Source organism: Mycetomoellerius zeteki, unplaced genomic scaffold (assembly GCF_001594055.1).
Source record: "Mycetomoellerius zeteki isolate Tzet28-1 unplaced genomic scaffold, Tzet1.0 scaffold19, whole genome shotgun sequence".
Lineage (NCBI taxonomy): Eukaryota > Metazoa > Arthropoda > Insecta > Hymenoptera > Formicidae > Mycetomoellerius > Mycetomoellerius zeteki.
The window spans coordinates 685421-703494 of record NW_017256854.1 but is presented as its reverse complement, the minus strand read 5'-3'; the positions used below and the strand labels follow the sequence as shown (position 1 = coordinate 703494).

General features: G+C 32.1%; 1 protein-coding gene across 1 annotated transcript in view; it reads right to left on the bottom strand.

Moving 5' to 3' along the window:
• Nucleotides 1-8686: 8686 nt before the first annotated feature.
• Nucleotides 8687-18074, bottom strand: part of LOC108721987 (membrane-bound alkaline phosphatase-like) — a 68620-nt gene continuing 59232 nt past the window's right edge. The window contains exon 3 of the mRNA XM_018446849.1: nucleotides 8687-8845. Coding sequence (XP_018302351.1) covers nucleotides 8687-8845 — 159 coding nt within the window. The remainder of the gene's footprint in view (nucleotides 8846-18074) is intronic.

Sequence of the window (18074 nt, the reverse complement as noted above, 5' to 3'; positions counted from 1 at the left end):
TAATATAATCTAGTCAATATATTTTTTTTGCCTATATCAAAAAAATCAAAAATAGTAAATATTAGAAACCAAAAAAATACCAAAATGTTGTTTGTCGACAGGAAACTACGGAAACTACTATGTTTCGAAGAACTTGGGGAACGTTTTCAGCTTTACCACCCGCGAATTCTCGAACTTCGCCGCTTGATAAGTAGAGCTAATCGCGTGAATACCACCAAATCCCTCGGATACGTGACGCTGAATCGTTAACACGTGAAAGCGAATATATATCCTGAAGCGAGTTGACAAAAGCTGCCTGCCCGCAACAATCTCTGTTTCTGAAGCTTCCTTCCGAGACGATGCGAGATCGTGACTCCATTTGCAGGCCAACTCTTGGCGACTCTCGAGGCCAAGCACTCAATCGCGCAAACTTGGACACGAGCAGCTCCCTGATGAACGCGGGTTAATCATTGTCGCTGTAAACGACAATAGCCGTTTCACGTGTACATGAAACGTGCGCAGATCGGTCCACTTCCGTGTTCGAATGCATGCCTGTTGTGTACCACCGTCATAATGAAAATCGTTCATTATACCTGAATTTATCGACCGTTGCGTTGATTTCGTGTTGCACGCTTTGCCTTCGAAAGCTCTTTCGCGGATTGGATAAGGTGGAGCAGTTGCAAGAGCGATAAGAGGTGGTGAAAATTACATACAGTTGCTCGTTCGTGTACCACATCGTTTATACACGAGATGCGATAAATGATATACGATACGATTAATGAATTACGATACAATAAATGAAATATCACAATCTCCGAATACCTTATATTCTTATACACTACGAATAATATATGTACCATTAATGATTAATTTACTAATAATAATATATGTACCATTAATGATTAATTTAATGGAATTTAACTCGTTTATGTTTTTAAATATCCAAATGGCGCTGATTGCCATTTATTATTGATATCGATTTCAATAATAATGAAGAGATGTCAATCTATTCGTTGTCATTGAAACCATCCATAATCCTCATTAAATAATTTTAAATAATTAACGCGTGTATATATTTTGAAATTCCATGTCTATGTAATTTTATTCCAATACGTGGCGGAAGAGATACGACAAAAGTAAATAAGTATTAATTTGCGTTAATAACACTATGCCGAATTATATATATTAACGCGCGCCACGTGTTACATTAGTACGTAATAGCGTAATCTGCTTTATTCGCATTTCATTAGTTGGCGAAATCCAAAATTAATGTTAGTGGTCACAATATAATTAATACTCTATTGGTTCAATAAAGAGCAGAATCGTTAATGATTTAGGCTGATACAAGCACACGGACATTGAATTACTTTCTGGCTTTACCCGATATCAGGTAATCCCATCTACTTCGTTAAATTCGCCGGACCATACGATACTAAATTCTACGTACACCGTCTATTAAAAGCGTGACGCCGGCGTGCGTATTGCAAAACGTGCCGCGCTTAAGCGATTCGATCTTTTAGACAATTTGTCGCGCGTATTACATATCGACGCAATATTGGATTTGGTTACAATCGCCGTATCTCACGCGCACCGATTTCATTTTCGCGCCGCTGGAATATCGCGTCGCGCGCGTTTCAGGATGAGCATATTATGTGCCTGGCACCCTTGTTATCCCAGTTTACACAGCACGCGTTCCGCATACTTATTAAAGTAATCGAAAAATCACAAATGACGTTCCATGAACCGATATTCGTCGGTACAGTTCTTTAATTAACAAAATGGAAAACGTTATGGTACACGGAATGCCAACCAGATTAAATAATTAAATATGGAGCAACTATTTATTGTGTGTTGCGGCAATGACGGCATTTCACATATACATATTTTTAATTGTAAGCATGGTGAGTCGCTTTTCCTTTTTGAAATTGTAACTTAATTTATAGCATGATGTAACAAGAAATTAATTCCCATTAATAATTAAGTTCTTATTACATCATGCTTTATAATGTCACGATTGTCACGCAACTATACGGATATATAACTTATATCTATAGTAAATGATCCCCCAACCAAGTTTAGTTATCACAATCAGATCGCGCCTAACTACATTGATATAGTCGACACATCAAAGTAAATAAATCGTATCAACCATACACATTCTTATCATATAAAGATAACTAAAATGATGTTTTTATATTGCTCACAACTAAATATTTTTAGTTATGTGAACTATATCTTTTTTTCCGTGTAAAAATATATGCAATTTTCTTATTAGACACCCAGTCACTGTCCAGTATTACTGTGTTTTTATTATTAGTTGTAATAATACTGTATAGGAAATGGACAAGAACTTGAGAGTTTTATTTAGTAGCTGAAGCAATTTTTTTCGTAAAAATATATGCCATTTATGTAGACATATCTGTCCAATTATTATTTAGTATTAATAGATTATTAATTGAAATATTGTGTAATCCATTTTGTGCTGTTTTGTTCAATAAATGTATTGACATTTTGCTTATCTTTTGTATGCAGTAAACTAAAGCGTTACGCACATAAATTAAAATCCTAAGTAGTTTTATTTTTCAACTACTAAACAAAGTTAATATAAATGTATCCAGCAACTGCTTAAAAAATGCATCAAATTTCTACTGAGAAACTTGTATTACTTTACTTCACTTTACTTTATGGAACTCACATGTGTTGACACGTGTGTGCACAAGACCTTTTCCAAACAAACCCGAAGGGAAGTTTTACACCGATGTTAAACAGTACATCTTCCCTGTTTTATCTGTATTCTTCCAACCCCCTATGATCTTCGCGCGTGCATTTTGCAGAGAAGAAAAGAAATGGAAGCCGTGAATTATGAAACTAGACTAATTAATCGGAGGAGAAAAAATGCAATAACTGTGAACGTATCGTTTTAAATACCAAGCGTTGTATTCATAAATAAATTTATACGCACGCATGGTCTGTAAATGTATAATGCATTTGCGATACATACGTTTGAAATAGTATGCGAAAAGCAGCCTCATTGCCTGATATTTCAAATGTAATTCTCATTATTCAAAATAATGATGTAACTATATTGTTATATCGCATTGATATAAATGTACTTATCATAATATGTATTATAATAAATTAAATCAATTACATTCTAAATATTCTCATCTATGAATATCATAAATTTGTATAATTGTATGTATTTTATTTTCATGTATGATTTAACTATCACAGTTGTTATTAGCATTCAATGTAATTGTAAAAGCAACATTATTACACGCTAAATGTAATTGTGAAGCATTCTAGTAAAAAATTTTTTGCGCAGTTTAAGAAATTCCGCTATTTACTTAAGAAATAATATATTTTTCAGGCATTTCTATAGCGATACGATAAAGCTGTGTGCTTCATGCGCTGAAAAATAAGAAACACAAAAAAAATAAAGCAACAACCAGTGCGTTGCAACACAGTGAGCTTAACGCAAACAAAAGGGATTATGTTTCATTACAAAATCTGTTTGCACAAAATCCTTTTCACATTGAATGAATTGCATAAAATACCCATCAATTTAATCTATCTATTATTACATTGTCACAATAAACAGCGATGTAAAAAGTGCTCAAAAATTGACAGTAGTCAATCAAATTGTAAAATGTGTAACAAGAAAAAGATACAGAAAAGTTAAATTTTGCTATTAATCGTCGATAATATTTTCACAGCTTAATTACATGAATGAAAATAACCTCCCACTGACAAAATCAATAGCAGAGTAGACTGAATGGTAACGAGGAGTGTTAAAGCGACACATCATCTTCCGACTATTATTATCGTAGGATCCGGCTTCAAGCGTATGTAATGACGCGCGCGTTTAAGTACGATTCATCGTGCGCATCACTAAAAGGGTAATCCTCTCTTGGTGATCTACATCAGATTAACTTTCATTCGTTTGCCCATAAAATTACTCTCGCAGAAGCGTGTACAGTAATTATCATTGTGCTTCATAATTGAAAATTATACAACGCAGTAAACACAATCAGTAGTGCTTCTGATCGATAAACGTTTTACTAAAATTTAATCCATACGCATATGAGCGATTTAATTACTTCCCCATAAATTTGATAAATCATTTAGAATAACAAGTTATTTAGAAAAGATTCTCCAAGTATTAAATAGAAAAACCAAATTACATGTATAAACGTACAGGTGATTGTAAAAGTATGAATGATTGTCTTCAAGAATAGTGGCAACTATTATTCATCAATGAAATCAACCAGTTAGATTTTTATTTAATAGGATTTTATATATAATATATAATTTGTATTGGCAAGAAAAAGAAAAAAATTTAATATCAAAATTTCATTTGATAGCTTCCATTTATTCTAAAATATAACCCTCACATTTATTTTAAAATATATCCAATGCTCTTCTCTATACTACGGAAACGATACACTTGGGTATGGCATACCCAACCCAATTCGATTGCTTATAACTTTTCTAAAAATGAACATATTGTAAAGAACTTCTTTTTTAATTAAAACGTCAAACATTAAGGAACACCACGGTATCAAGCAAATGTATATATCTTTATTTAAAAAAAGGTTAAAAGCAATAGAAAAAGCATTGGAAAAGCATTGAAAGAAGAAAATCGAATATATCATACCCAGAATAGCACCAAAGGGTTAAATATAAATAAAATAGTTGAGTTCTATATTTCTACTTATTACGAAACTAGTTGAGTTCTATATTTCTACTTATATTAATAAACTCTGTGCTAATATAGTCAACTTTAGATTCTCATAGCATAAAAGATTGAGCTTTCTTTTCTATACTTTATCCGTCTAATACTTCACTGTTGATGTCAACAATTAGATGTCTCTCTAAGATATCTCTTTAACATGAAAAAAATAATGTAATTTTAATAAATTTTTAATTATATTTTATTATTCTCCAAAGAAGAAGAGTAGCTTATCAGCAAAATAAAAATTTTAAATCATTGTACGAAGAACGATCCCATCAATTTATTCGCTATCATTATGCATTTCTTCACAACATATAATATATTCTTCACAGCATATGATCCCCATTATGCAAGCAAAATACGTTAGCAATTTGAAAAAATCTCGTTAAACAAAACTCAATTAGTCTGCAGCTTCTCCATTTTCATTCTCCATTTTTCTAGAATTGAGAAGAGCATTGGGAAGTCTCGTCCGTTTCTCTTATTCAATTATTATACGATTCCGCTAGAATATTTCCGCGAAGCGTATTTCCGCCAACGCGTCGAGAGAAGAATATTCTTTCCCATCACATCTATCTATATTTCTTGCCCAGACGCTCAACTTCTACGAGGATATTTTATATCCGCTAATATTATTGTCGTTCGCTTTTGCGTACCGCGAGAAGACCGCAGAGTTATAATCTGCTAAATATTGTACCGGATCGTTAAAAAGTCGTAAAACATCATTAAGCGGATTTCTGTCGTTCCTTTAACTTTATACACTGTGATGACCCTCGAGAGTGCCCTCGAAATCTTCTTTATGGTAGAACAATTTAACCAACGTTTTTTTTTCTTCGCCGTAAATCTAGAGTGTGTGTATATTGAGAGCTAGAGTTTATATCGAAGAAATTACATCAGGCGAGATACTGTGTGTGTGTTAAATAATTATAGATGTGCTGCTAGTTCAACTGCGTGAATAATTTAATCTTAATGTCGTAATATCGTGACCGATTACGAATAAAGTCTCATTGCGCTCGAATAAAATTCCTCTTCAAAGCACCACGATGAAATGAACCGATATCGACGAGTGCCGTCAGGAAAACTTAACGACGCAAACGGGCATCAAGCTGCTACACTTTAAGTCCTTCGTTCCTTCAATGACATTTTCGTCATTTGCAATATGAAACGTTCAAAATTGATCCTGTCGAGATATTTCCGTTTAGACATAAAAAACATAAAAATATAAAGTATTATAAAAAAATGTTACGATAAAATATTTAACAAACATTCATCAATATACAAATATTTTTTAAATAGATTTATCTTCTTACAGCCAAAATGCGATTTACAAACGTGATTTTATTTAATTTATGATCGTACAGGAAATAAATTATTGATCAAATTAATAAATGAGATGCTGAAACTTACATAATGCACAAATTCATTAGTACAACTTTAATTAACAAAAAATTTTTTAATGTACTTGAAGTTTAACAATAATTGCTCAACTGTTTTTTAACACATTTATTTGATCGTGAAATTAAAATCTAATTCGATGAGCTCAATACTAATTAAGAGTACGAAATGTTCTATTTAATTAACGTATCGTTTAAAGTAAAAATATTATTGCTTTATAAAATCTCTTAAACTTTGTGCTACATTTAAAAAACAGATATATGGTCTCTGATATATGAAAGTTTTTTGCAACCTTCCTGAAAATAAATTTCGTTCATCGCAAATAAGTTTTTCACGAGTTGTACTTCAATTTCACTTCAATACTGTCCTTCAATATTTACCATGATAGCTATCAAACTATTCTGCCTTTTCACGATATGTCTCGTAGAAACGCAGTCATATATATTCCTTTATGCAACAATAGTGCGTAGAATGGCCGATACATACAGTACATATATTCGCACTGTATGAGTTCGAATACAAAAGGCCCTTTTACATCCGAATTCATGCAGTGCAATCTGAAGAAGAGATCAATAAATGTGTAGCGACGCGTGTCCACAAAAAAATGTACAAAAATTGTGCAATTAACACAGGTTCGTTGATCGGTTTTGACACAATGTCGATCTGAATCTTTTAGAGACTATACATCAAAAAATGTCCGACACATATCTATCCACTTTCAAAAAACTTTTGATCCTCCAATAATGGATTTAAGACAACTTTAATAAAAAAAAAACTTTTAGAATTTGTATACTTATTCAAGATTTTCGCATTTTTTTGTTAACTTATAGTTTTATACTAAAATGCAAAAAAATATTAAAAAATATATTATAATTTAATAAAAGTTTAATAAAGTATCTATAAATAAAACATATCACCAGCAAATAGATTATAAGTATAAAATTGAGGAGACTTGTTATTATTTTGGATTTAATTTAACAATCGATAACGATACAACGGAGGGGTAATAGCGCCAGCATAAACAAGCTCTAAAATCGGAATTACAGCAAGTTCTAAAATGAAAACGAGCTTTACTATACCATTGGTCGTGAAGCTATAGGAAGTGATATGGTTCATAAAGTCATCTCGAGACCACCGTGCATCAATTCATAAATTGAAAAAGATTGCTAAGCGCCTTCGAATTGGCTCGCAACTCTCGCAAGCTAGTACTTGCAACGTAATTACCCAATGCCTCATTCAACGGAAAATGTAAATGAAATATTCCGCTGTTCTATTCTTATCCATCTTCTGGGTATTACATCAAAATTACAATCAATAAAGTTTTACAGGATGATCGATCACGATGTCTTTTAATCAACGCTATCTATGCGAAGTTTGATAACAAGTTTTCAAAATTAATTGCACGTTTATAAGGCTTTGAAAAATTAAAAAGATAATTACTCAAAGCTAGAAATAAATTTCAACGACAATCAATTGCGGCAAGTCCTTTAAGCGCTGACGATTAATAATTATTGACTTACAATTTATCTTTAAAGTATAATTAAAGAATTTATCTTCAAAATATAATTAAAGAATTAATTGCAAGATTATAATTAAACTATAATAAAATGAACTAATTGCAAGAAAAAGATTTATATGAATATAAATCCACATTAATTCAATGAATTATGTACACGTTAATCATACAAAATTACGTTCACGTAAATTCGTATAAACCAATTTCACATCCAAATTCATATTTAATCCTAGAACGTAGTTGATACGTAAATTTTATGTACAATTGAACGCTAAGCTATACTTTCAGTGGCCATTAGGAGGCCAATTTGCCATGCTAAAAGCTAAGATATGCAGAGACACAAAGTATTTAAAGATTCGGTTTGTCATATGTCAATTTAAATCCCTTGGTCAGTATCATAACAAAGAACGTAGTAATTGATTTTAATTTTTAAGCAATTTTTGTGTATTTTATTTAAGTGTTACGAGGAGACACATATACAAAATTGGTCTACGTACCCAATATCATTTCAAGTTTGAATTTGATTATAAATATTTTGTCATTAAAAATATGAAATAAATAAGAAACTTGTGTTACATTAATTAATTGAGAGTGGCCTATTTCCTGTTACGTAAAATTTACATCAACAGCAATACTGTATTAATCGATAGCCCTTCTAGGGTTAAAAAATAAATCTTACACGAATTATAGGTCTACCTCGTTCTCGAACGAAATTTTTCAATTTGCTGAGCGGGACGTGATTCAGCAAACGCATTCCGTTCGAAATAGGCCGTGAGTCTTACAAATTTTCCATTAAATCATATTCCTCTCGGAGTCATAGAAAGCGCCGTTATATGACTTCTACTCTGATGTAACGCACGAACTGGTACACACGTAGATATCAGATTGCGCGCAACTATCAGATTCAGTACGAAAAAGAGGCACGTTTGTGTGCTTGCTCTTTCGCTGCCACGTACGTATATGTGAATACTTCCATATTTCACACAGAGATACTGGTGTAAATAACGAGCACACGTTTCATAAGGGTAACTTTTGGTACATATACTCGTACCAAAGCTGTACATTTAGTGCGATACGTTCAGAGCGGCAATGCCCTCGAAGGTAGAAGCATGGTTAATCGAAGTTCTCGTACCGTCTAATACCGTGTAACCGGTCCCCAGCATCAAAACGAACGCTGTCATAACCCAGCCGCTATGAACTCGAACATCGGGTTGTCGAACGATCTGTTATTAGAATCCCGAAGACCCATACTCAGATTACTGCATCCAGTCATATCAGCAGACCCGGCTTGCCATACTGTTTTTGATCAATCCCGAAGTGGTTTTCCCTTGACGAAAATTTCATCAAGCATGCTATCGCAATGTCTCGGATCGATACTCAATTTGTAATCCCAATGAAGCTATAGGACCATTTCAAATTGTACGAAGAACCTTGGTTGAGATTCCTCTACACTACGTCAGCTTATAATTTATTTATGCAATTTGGTTTATGCTAGGCATTATTTATGCTTAGGAATTGACTGACATCTCTCGTGTCAGGAATTAATGAATTAACATATAAATCCATTACGTGTTTATCGATGCATTTAATAAATCGTTACGTGAAGAGATTCGGGAAATTTCTAAATCGTGATATTCTGACAGTAGCTACAATACTTTAATTTTGAATCTTTTCTAACAAAAAGTGTTCGTCGTATTTAACTTTATAATTTCCATAACTCTGATATTTTGAAAATAAAGCATTAAATTACATATTTTTTTAATTCATGCTTAAAAATTAAAATAAAACAAATATATTATTGACTACACCTGCCGTGGTACATTAATTCTAATTTCAAATTGATTTCAAATTTTATATGGAAAAATACAATTCTGCAATCTGTCATCTAAAATACATACAGTTGGCTTTACAGCTCTTGTATCCGTTTTGATCTTGAGCGGTGAGTCTTGTTCAAAATACTGAAATGACAAAAAAGTAGAATATGTGTGTCGTATTCGGCAGAAATATGATAGCAAGCGAGCAGCTGTACAGTTGTTTGAAAAGATTTATATATATATATATATATAATATGCAGAGATAAACTTGAAAATTTTTTAAATTAAGAAACAAAAATAAAAATAAGCTTTAACTTTCACTATCTTTCTCCATTTACATCAAATCATATATTAGTCTTGTTTTTATTCTAATTCTTCTCATTATTCTTATATAATATAATAATAAGTTTTATTTCCTTCTTTACCTTTCAGTTTACAAAGAAAGAGCGTTTATGGGCCTTACCATATTTCTTAATTCCATTCTTAACCTAACTAACCCTATGACTTCCGTTTTTACCTTCATTATTTTAACTTCACTGCCCTGATCTTAACTTCACTAATTTCTGCATTCAATCGTACCCTCTTCCGTCCTCGTTTAATAAATTTTCTATTCTCCCATTCCATCTCTCTATCTTTACACAGTTTCTAGCTATATGGTACTCTCTCTCACATTTCTCTGCACACACTCTACACATCCTCCATTCCCTTTCTCTCCAATAACAGCTTGCTCTTGTTTCATTCCCACACCTCATCCTCGCTATCAAACATACTTTTTTACCCTCTCTTCTTTTTGCAATCCTAATATATTCTAGTAACCTTACTACTCTAATGTTTTTGTATATACTGCAATATTTTGCCTTCTCAATACTTTCTACAATCTCTTGCATGTCTACTTCTCTATTTCTCATTCTCATCTCTTCTATTCCCTGCCTTCCTCTCTTATTTAATTCATTCTCACTCACTCCACATCTCCAAATATACAGTTTCCTCTCCACATTTTCTTGGTACTCATTCGTCCTCTTTTAACTTTTTCTCTCATTATTATTATATTAGATTATACTTGTTCCCGCTTTTTCTCAAATGTTTATCGTGCTATCGTTTATAAAACCGGTATAAACATATTTAATGCATTTATGCGAATCCATGCAAACGTTCACAATGTAGTGAATCGGAAACTAAGTATTCGCTAATTCCAAATGTTTATCATTGCAGAACAGACTGATAATCATTGCAGAAGCCTCGTTTTAATCAGTTAGATCAGGAGAGGATTTAAATTAATTAAACTAGAGCTATTTACATTTCTGTAATCTCTTAGAAACGTACCTTTACGAAAAGAACGGTTTTGCTAAAGTATCTAAACATTTTACTATTTTAAGTCTAAAAATTTTGCATTTTTAATTTTGTTGGACTACTAAAATAATTCTGTGAGACGTTCAAACTGACTGATTGCTAAAATGTCCAAACTTCTTGCAGCATTACTCATCATACTTGAGTTTCTTAAATAATTCTTTTGATGGTCCAACCAAGTTATTTTCATATCTGTATATCTACATAAATTTTTAAATACTTCAGCAAAAATTTAGTGTGCCCGATGAATAATACACCTAATATTTGAATAAATGAATAAAAAATGAATGAAAATACCCATTCGAATACACTTCTTTTTTATTTGAATAAATACTTCTTCATTCCATCTGAATGAATATTTTTTTAATATAATATGATTACGTGAATATTTTCGTTTTCGCATTTATTTCTACTCTGTATTATCTACACATATATAGCTTGCAAACCTGCAAGAGAAAACAGAAATCTTATAGTTAAAGGTTAGTTATAGTTAAAGGGTAATGATTGCTTATTGGAGCTTTCTTTTTCAGTTTATATTTTGTTTGAATGCTTAAATAAATATGAATACTCGTTAAATAATCATACATTTTTTGTGAATAAATATTTTTGAAAACCTAAAATTTGGAATGAATAGAGTGAATGCATCATTGGTAACCACCAAGCATTTCTATAACTTTAAAAAATTTTTTTTTAAATAATACCTAAAAAAAGATACTATTTACTTAAATACATTGTTTAATGTCTTAGTTTTTAATATTCAAAAAAGTTTTAAGGAAAAAAGCGAATGTATAATGAAAAAGTTAAATAGTTGCAAAAATTCCATTTTATACCATTTTTGACCACCTATATACTTTCTATCATTACGAGGTTGACTACTAATTACTTGATGGCTACTAGTATTGTCTGCTATACTTGTGTCATATAATATATAGTTATTGATAAATTATTCTATTTACCGCGTTTCTGGGATTCTTATTGTTTTTGACAAGATAACTGTGTCTTGAGTGTATTCCGTAGAAAATAATTTTTTTTATAATATGAAAGAGGAAATGTGAGGTTACTTGTCACATTATTAAACAAGAAAAATAATTGCGACGCGCATGTGTCGTGATTGCTGCGCCCCAAAGCCAAAACTAAAAGAACCTAATAAATAGCGAAGGTAGTCAAAATGGGTGCAGTGGCCACAAATGGTGCATTCACCCTATATGATATTTTTTTAACGTGAAAATTTTTAATAAATACAATTTGTAGCTCAATTACAAATTTTTGTATTCATCGAGCACACTCTAATCAAAATCGGGTTTTTTTCATATTTTTTCTCTGAAAAAAGATGCCTTGACAACACTTATCTTGCCCGGCATCAGCGTCGTAATAGCAAAGCTCACCGACTTTTTGAATAATCTTCACAGTACGTGCTGTTCCAGTAAAAAAAAGTTACGCTGCAGAAATCTAGACTTCTTCTCTTTCGCTCGCACGAATAGTATGTACACTATGTACACGAATGATACATGAGCGCGGGACAACGCACAATTTTCCGGGAGAACGAAAGGGAGAGGCGCAATTTGTAGCCGTTGACAGCGCTCGGCAATTTATGATCTAACTGCACCGGATGTCATAGCGGTCGAGCAGTTTAGAACGCCGGCGGTTTTCCGTGCAACGTCCCGGATCACGATGCACGGAAAAATCAGCCGTTGCCTTATTGCGTGCTTAAGGATTTATGCGCGTTAGCACGACGTCGTTGTCCCACCTTACCAAGCCCTTGCATTTACAACGGATGTCACATCTTCTATGTCGCGAGATTTAACCGCCCCGCTAGTTGCTCACGATTACGCCACAGCTGCTCGCAAAGCATTAGCGCGAGCGTGCTCGCACGAGAATGCCAAGACCTGTCTGTGAATGTCATCTTGCTAATATACGGAAGTACCCTTTCACGTGCGATGCATCATACCATTTTACATGCAGCTAAAGCAAAGTTTGCGCATTATTATTTGTTTAATAAAATTATTACTTGAAAAAATAATGCGTCTCCTGAGACATGTCATAAACTTTCCTAAGACCATAAAAATTATGCTCCGTTTCATTCAGATATCTCATGGTTTTATTTTCATCGCGTAAAGTCTCTTTATGTGACATAAAAATAAAACGACAGAAAAAACTAGAAACTAGATACGGATTTGAAAATAATTTTCTTTGGACCATCAAAATAATTAGGTATGTAAGACACGCTCCAACTAGTTGCCAGAATGTTAAAACTTATCGCAGTGTTATCATCAACACTTAAACATTTTACATAATTATTTTGATGGTCCAATTATTTTAAATCTCTAGCTAGATTTTTAGATACTTAAAACTTTTCTGAAAACAATCATATCCGTTTACATTCGTTCTTCTACTGTAGAGTAGCCAAACTTTTGACAAAACAAATTTCACATAAGAATCACGGAGGATTGAATTTGAATATAATTCGAATCATAATAGAACTGACACTAAACCGTAAAAACAAACATTAAAAGTCTAATAAAAATGTTTGTATTTCATTTTAAATCCAAACTCAAGGCGTTAGTTTCGTTGATAAGCATACATTCCAATTGTTTACGAATTATATCGCCTTATAAATATATTATTTACGCACCAATAACCGCGAAAGCTCATATAAGCATATTTTACTCATATTTGATTTATTTTTAGAGCCACAAGATCATTTTTTATTTAAATTAAAAATCTGACTGGTAGATAAGTTACTAGACAATCATTAGATGCGCGAGATGAGAAGCCATATTCATATCAATTCTGAGAACATTACACAAACACTTCACGAGTCAATGTAATATGCATATGTCAGCATTTGTATGCATGTCGGCGTACTGCATTTAGAGAGAGATTTATCGATCGCAAGTCTCATGACTCTGATGCCCGTTTAATCTATAGTAAAATATGAATTATGTTCGATTTACGATGCCAAATCTCACTAATATACACGTGTCACGAGAAGTTTGAAAGCCTTTTATACCATTTAGAGAAAGGGACAATCAAAAAGTTCCAATACCGCTGCCTTTCACTAAAGTTTGATTTACAAGTATGGCAACAGCACTGCCGTGGTCGCGCTCGCTTTCCATCGAAATAGTTCGTTGCAATTTTGTTCGATGACGCGCGGTATGCGTGGTTTACGTAGTAAACCTACGTGCAGCACGCTACGGAATGTGGTAGAGCTCAAATATTGATACGGCGCACCGACACGGCATTGTTCCTATTGAATCGATTTAATCATTCGTAATTAGTTTCGTTAAATAATCGATTGAATTTCCATTGATTTCATGTGTGATACTCGAAACTATTGTGCACTCTTCCAATTGCAGATCTCAAAAAAATTGTGAGAAAAATAAATACCAGAATTCATAAAATATTACTCAATCTTGAAAACCAAACGGATTTGACAAATTAAAATTCAACTGCGCCTAGATTATAAACTTTGATTATCAATAGAGTCGAACTTTCTAAGTTTGCTAAAATAGCGCTTTGAAAAAAAAACCACATCGCTATTTAATTTAGTCCGGAGATCAAATGTAAAAATTAATTTTATTGCCAGCATATCATATTATTATCAACAAGCTGTTTTTAATTACATATCTAAAGACAGACGTAATTAAACGGTTAGACTTACCGATCCAGTAACTTCGATAAACATATCAGTATAATTAACAGATTCGTTTATCGTTAATAATTCCTGACATGTGAAATAAAATTAAGTACAGATACACTAATGCGGATAATCACAAATATGCTTATCGTATAATAAGCACGTTCGTTTTATTTGAACAACAGTCTCAACTTTTTATTATACAAAATATATATTTTATATAAAACGTCTCGGAACAATTTTTTTCTATAGAATATTATTTTTCCTTTGCAGAAATATTAACGTAATTAAGTCACAAATTATTAATAACGAAAAATATATCATAAATTGAGCAGCATAAATTGTAGAGGAGAAGTATTATGGCACCCCAGTTACATTTTACACAATAACTTTGTTAATAATCAATACTTAAGTTTGATAAATTAAAACTTTTTATTAATTAAGACAATTATGTTCGTTAAAATGTTGTTGACTCGATTGTAGACTCAAAATTACGAAATATTTATTATTTAGGATACTTATATCCTAATATTTAGGATATTTAGGATAAACAAAAATGTAGCGATATTGCACAATGACTCGAAGAAAAAAATGAGTGGTAATGTGGCCTTCCATAAAAATAGCTTTAAAATATTAATTTTGTTTAGAAAACAGTATTTGGTTATAAATATTGTAATATAATTGTTACATATTTGGTAAAATTAACAAAAAAGTAAAACATTTTAAAATGTATACAAATGAATGTATGGTATATACATTCACATAACTTCTGCATATAAGCTACTCAGTACTAAAAAAAATCTTAGTACTAAAAATAGTACACGCAATATAAACTATAGATTAACAGTAGAGCTACAATCGATTATCAAATAATTATTTTGATGTGAAAATCTCAAAAATGAGGTGAGTAATCAATATCAATAGAGGGCCACATTAGTAAAATGCCATACTATTGTTTAAATTTGCATAACTCCAAATATATACGGTCAAGTAATATGCATTGTTTAAATAGCAAATAACACACTCAAAAATACATATATTCATGTAATAATACGTTTAAGAAAAATAGGAAGTAGGTGTAATTAAATGCTAAGGTGTATCTCAGAAACGTTTCGAAATACTTGAAAGTAAAAATGCGTTATAACAAGTGCTGACTATTGAGTATTGATAATATTAGCATCATGGTGTAACGGCAAGTTACTGAACTAATAATTCCATAAGTAATCATTAGGATTCGCTATATAATAGCAGAGATATTAAGGCAGGCCACAATACATACACTGGCCATAATACCATCTTCTCCTCTATATTTTTCTTTAACGCGATCTTAATTTACGACTCAGTTATCAGAGCATTTAATGTCGACCATCGAGAGCTTGAAACAAAAGAAGTGTCTCCGCAATTAAAGCTCGTTAAGGAAAAATAAATGCTAAGAGTAGCGATAGTTCTTTAGATGAGACATGCATAATTAAATATTCAAACTCAATCCTCCGTGATTCGAGCTTACGTGAATTTTGTTTTATCCTATCAAAAACTCGGTTATTCTGCTGTAGAGAAACGGTTGGCCGTTTTGAGGATGAATGAATCCTAATACGAGCCCAAGCTGTTACTTGCGAGAATGAGCTCTCAATGCAGTGTGCGGGAAGCAAATTAAGACGAATAGAAATATCAGCCTGTCGGCCCAACAATAATCCGTGCAACGCGAGATGTAGAGCTAGGTTTACTTTTGCGTCGAACTTCAAACGAAGGTTCTCGCGACATGAAACCGCATTGGAGTATATAGAAAAGAGAGATCCCAAAGAGGGATTGAAAGCATTCCAGGACGCGAAGCGAAAACTTGTTCGACCATAAGGAACAGCCTGCTGTAGTGTCGGCACGTAGTCACTTGCTAACGCGTTTCTTCGAGCTTCGCTATAGCGAGCATGACGCCGCAAGTATATCAGAAAGCAAACGAACAGGGTGTAAGCACCGCACGTTTTGAGGAAAGATCGATACCGACGTGAAATTTGAAATTGAATTTGTCGCAAGGTTCTCGACTCCTATTTTGCTCTTGACTCGAAATCTAAACAGAATTTTATGATATATGAGAACATTTTTGTAAAAGAACCATTTTTTAAAGTCTTTTACAATTCTGTTTTCAGTACAAATATTCATAGGTATAAAGAATTTAGAATTGTCGATTTAAATTGAATTTTATTAGAATCAATATCAAAATTTGTTTTTTTAATAGTTTATCATTAATTATCAATCATTATTTATCAAAACTGTGAATCTTTAAAAAATTAAATTCAAAAACTATAAACTCAGAGAATAAGTTATCTTATTTTCTTCTTAAATATTTTAATCTGCGACCCATTTACCTAAATATATAGAAATTTAATAGGATGCGAAAAAAAATTTCATAAAGTTTTCAGTAAGGAGAGGTTACCCTATCAAATTTATCAAAGATTCTGTCGTGAGAAATTACGGGATACCTGGAATGCTCTATGTAATTCGTATTACATACGAGTATCAGAGAGGCAAGGCAAAGATTTATATCAGCCTTATTACCGCGTTTAATCTCAATTAGTCAGTCATGTGCAAGTTCTAGACCAAATTTACGTACGAGACTGGTTACCCAGCGCCATTCATGTGTGCTACTCTAATTCGCAGCTGATAGCATAAATCAAACAAGTATACCGAATGATGCGTAACGTATACAATATTTTCAAACATTAATAGATGCAGTATAACAATAAATTACAGTTACAGTAAACTTTTAATAAGCTTTTGCAAGCTTAATACATTCAAGCATTATATATATTTTATTAACATCAAGTTCAAATTATTGCAAATATTTTGAAGTAATTTTATAACACAATAATTGTGACAAAATTTTAATACTTTATTCACTTAAAGATTTTTTAATTTTATTATTGAAAATATAGCTATTATACAACTCTCTCTCTAAAATACAACTATGAAATAATCATTTTTTAATTTAATCGTATATAATTTTTATTGCACGTTATTAGATTATAACAATTGGCGCCAAGTTAAATTCCACAAAATATTTTATGTATTATTCATATAAAAGATTAACTTTCTAAAAAAGGTAAAAAAAGACGCTAAGAAAAATAATACGTGCTTCTCGAATATACCTACGTGATACGTTACATATCTTTTTATCTTCTTCAAAGATATTCTTATTGAAGATTCTCTTATTCCAACCCAAGTAATGATAGCTTTAATTCTCTGTCAAAAATGACCGCGTATCATTTGAGTTTTAATTTTTAATTTGGTACAATAGTTTTTTTCGAGGAGTAATAATTTTTGACAGAGAATTAAAACTGTTACTATTTGAGTTGGAATAATAAAAAGATACGTAACGTATCACTTAAGTTCTATTCGAGAAGCACATATTATTTTAACGCGAAAAAGCATCGACTGAAAGTATTTTTATCAATAATTTGAGGTAACCGAGATACATTACATATAGCTTTAGCCACAATTGCACTTATTCAACTCCTCCGTGATTGCGTAACCGTAAACTTCACTTATAATCTTTGTAGAGTATAAAATGTGCAGAACCATCTCAGCACTCGCAACGTAAAGCTCTATATTAATAAAAGTAGCGCATTTCTTTGATCTGAGCCGAAATGCCGACAACTTTCC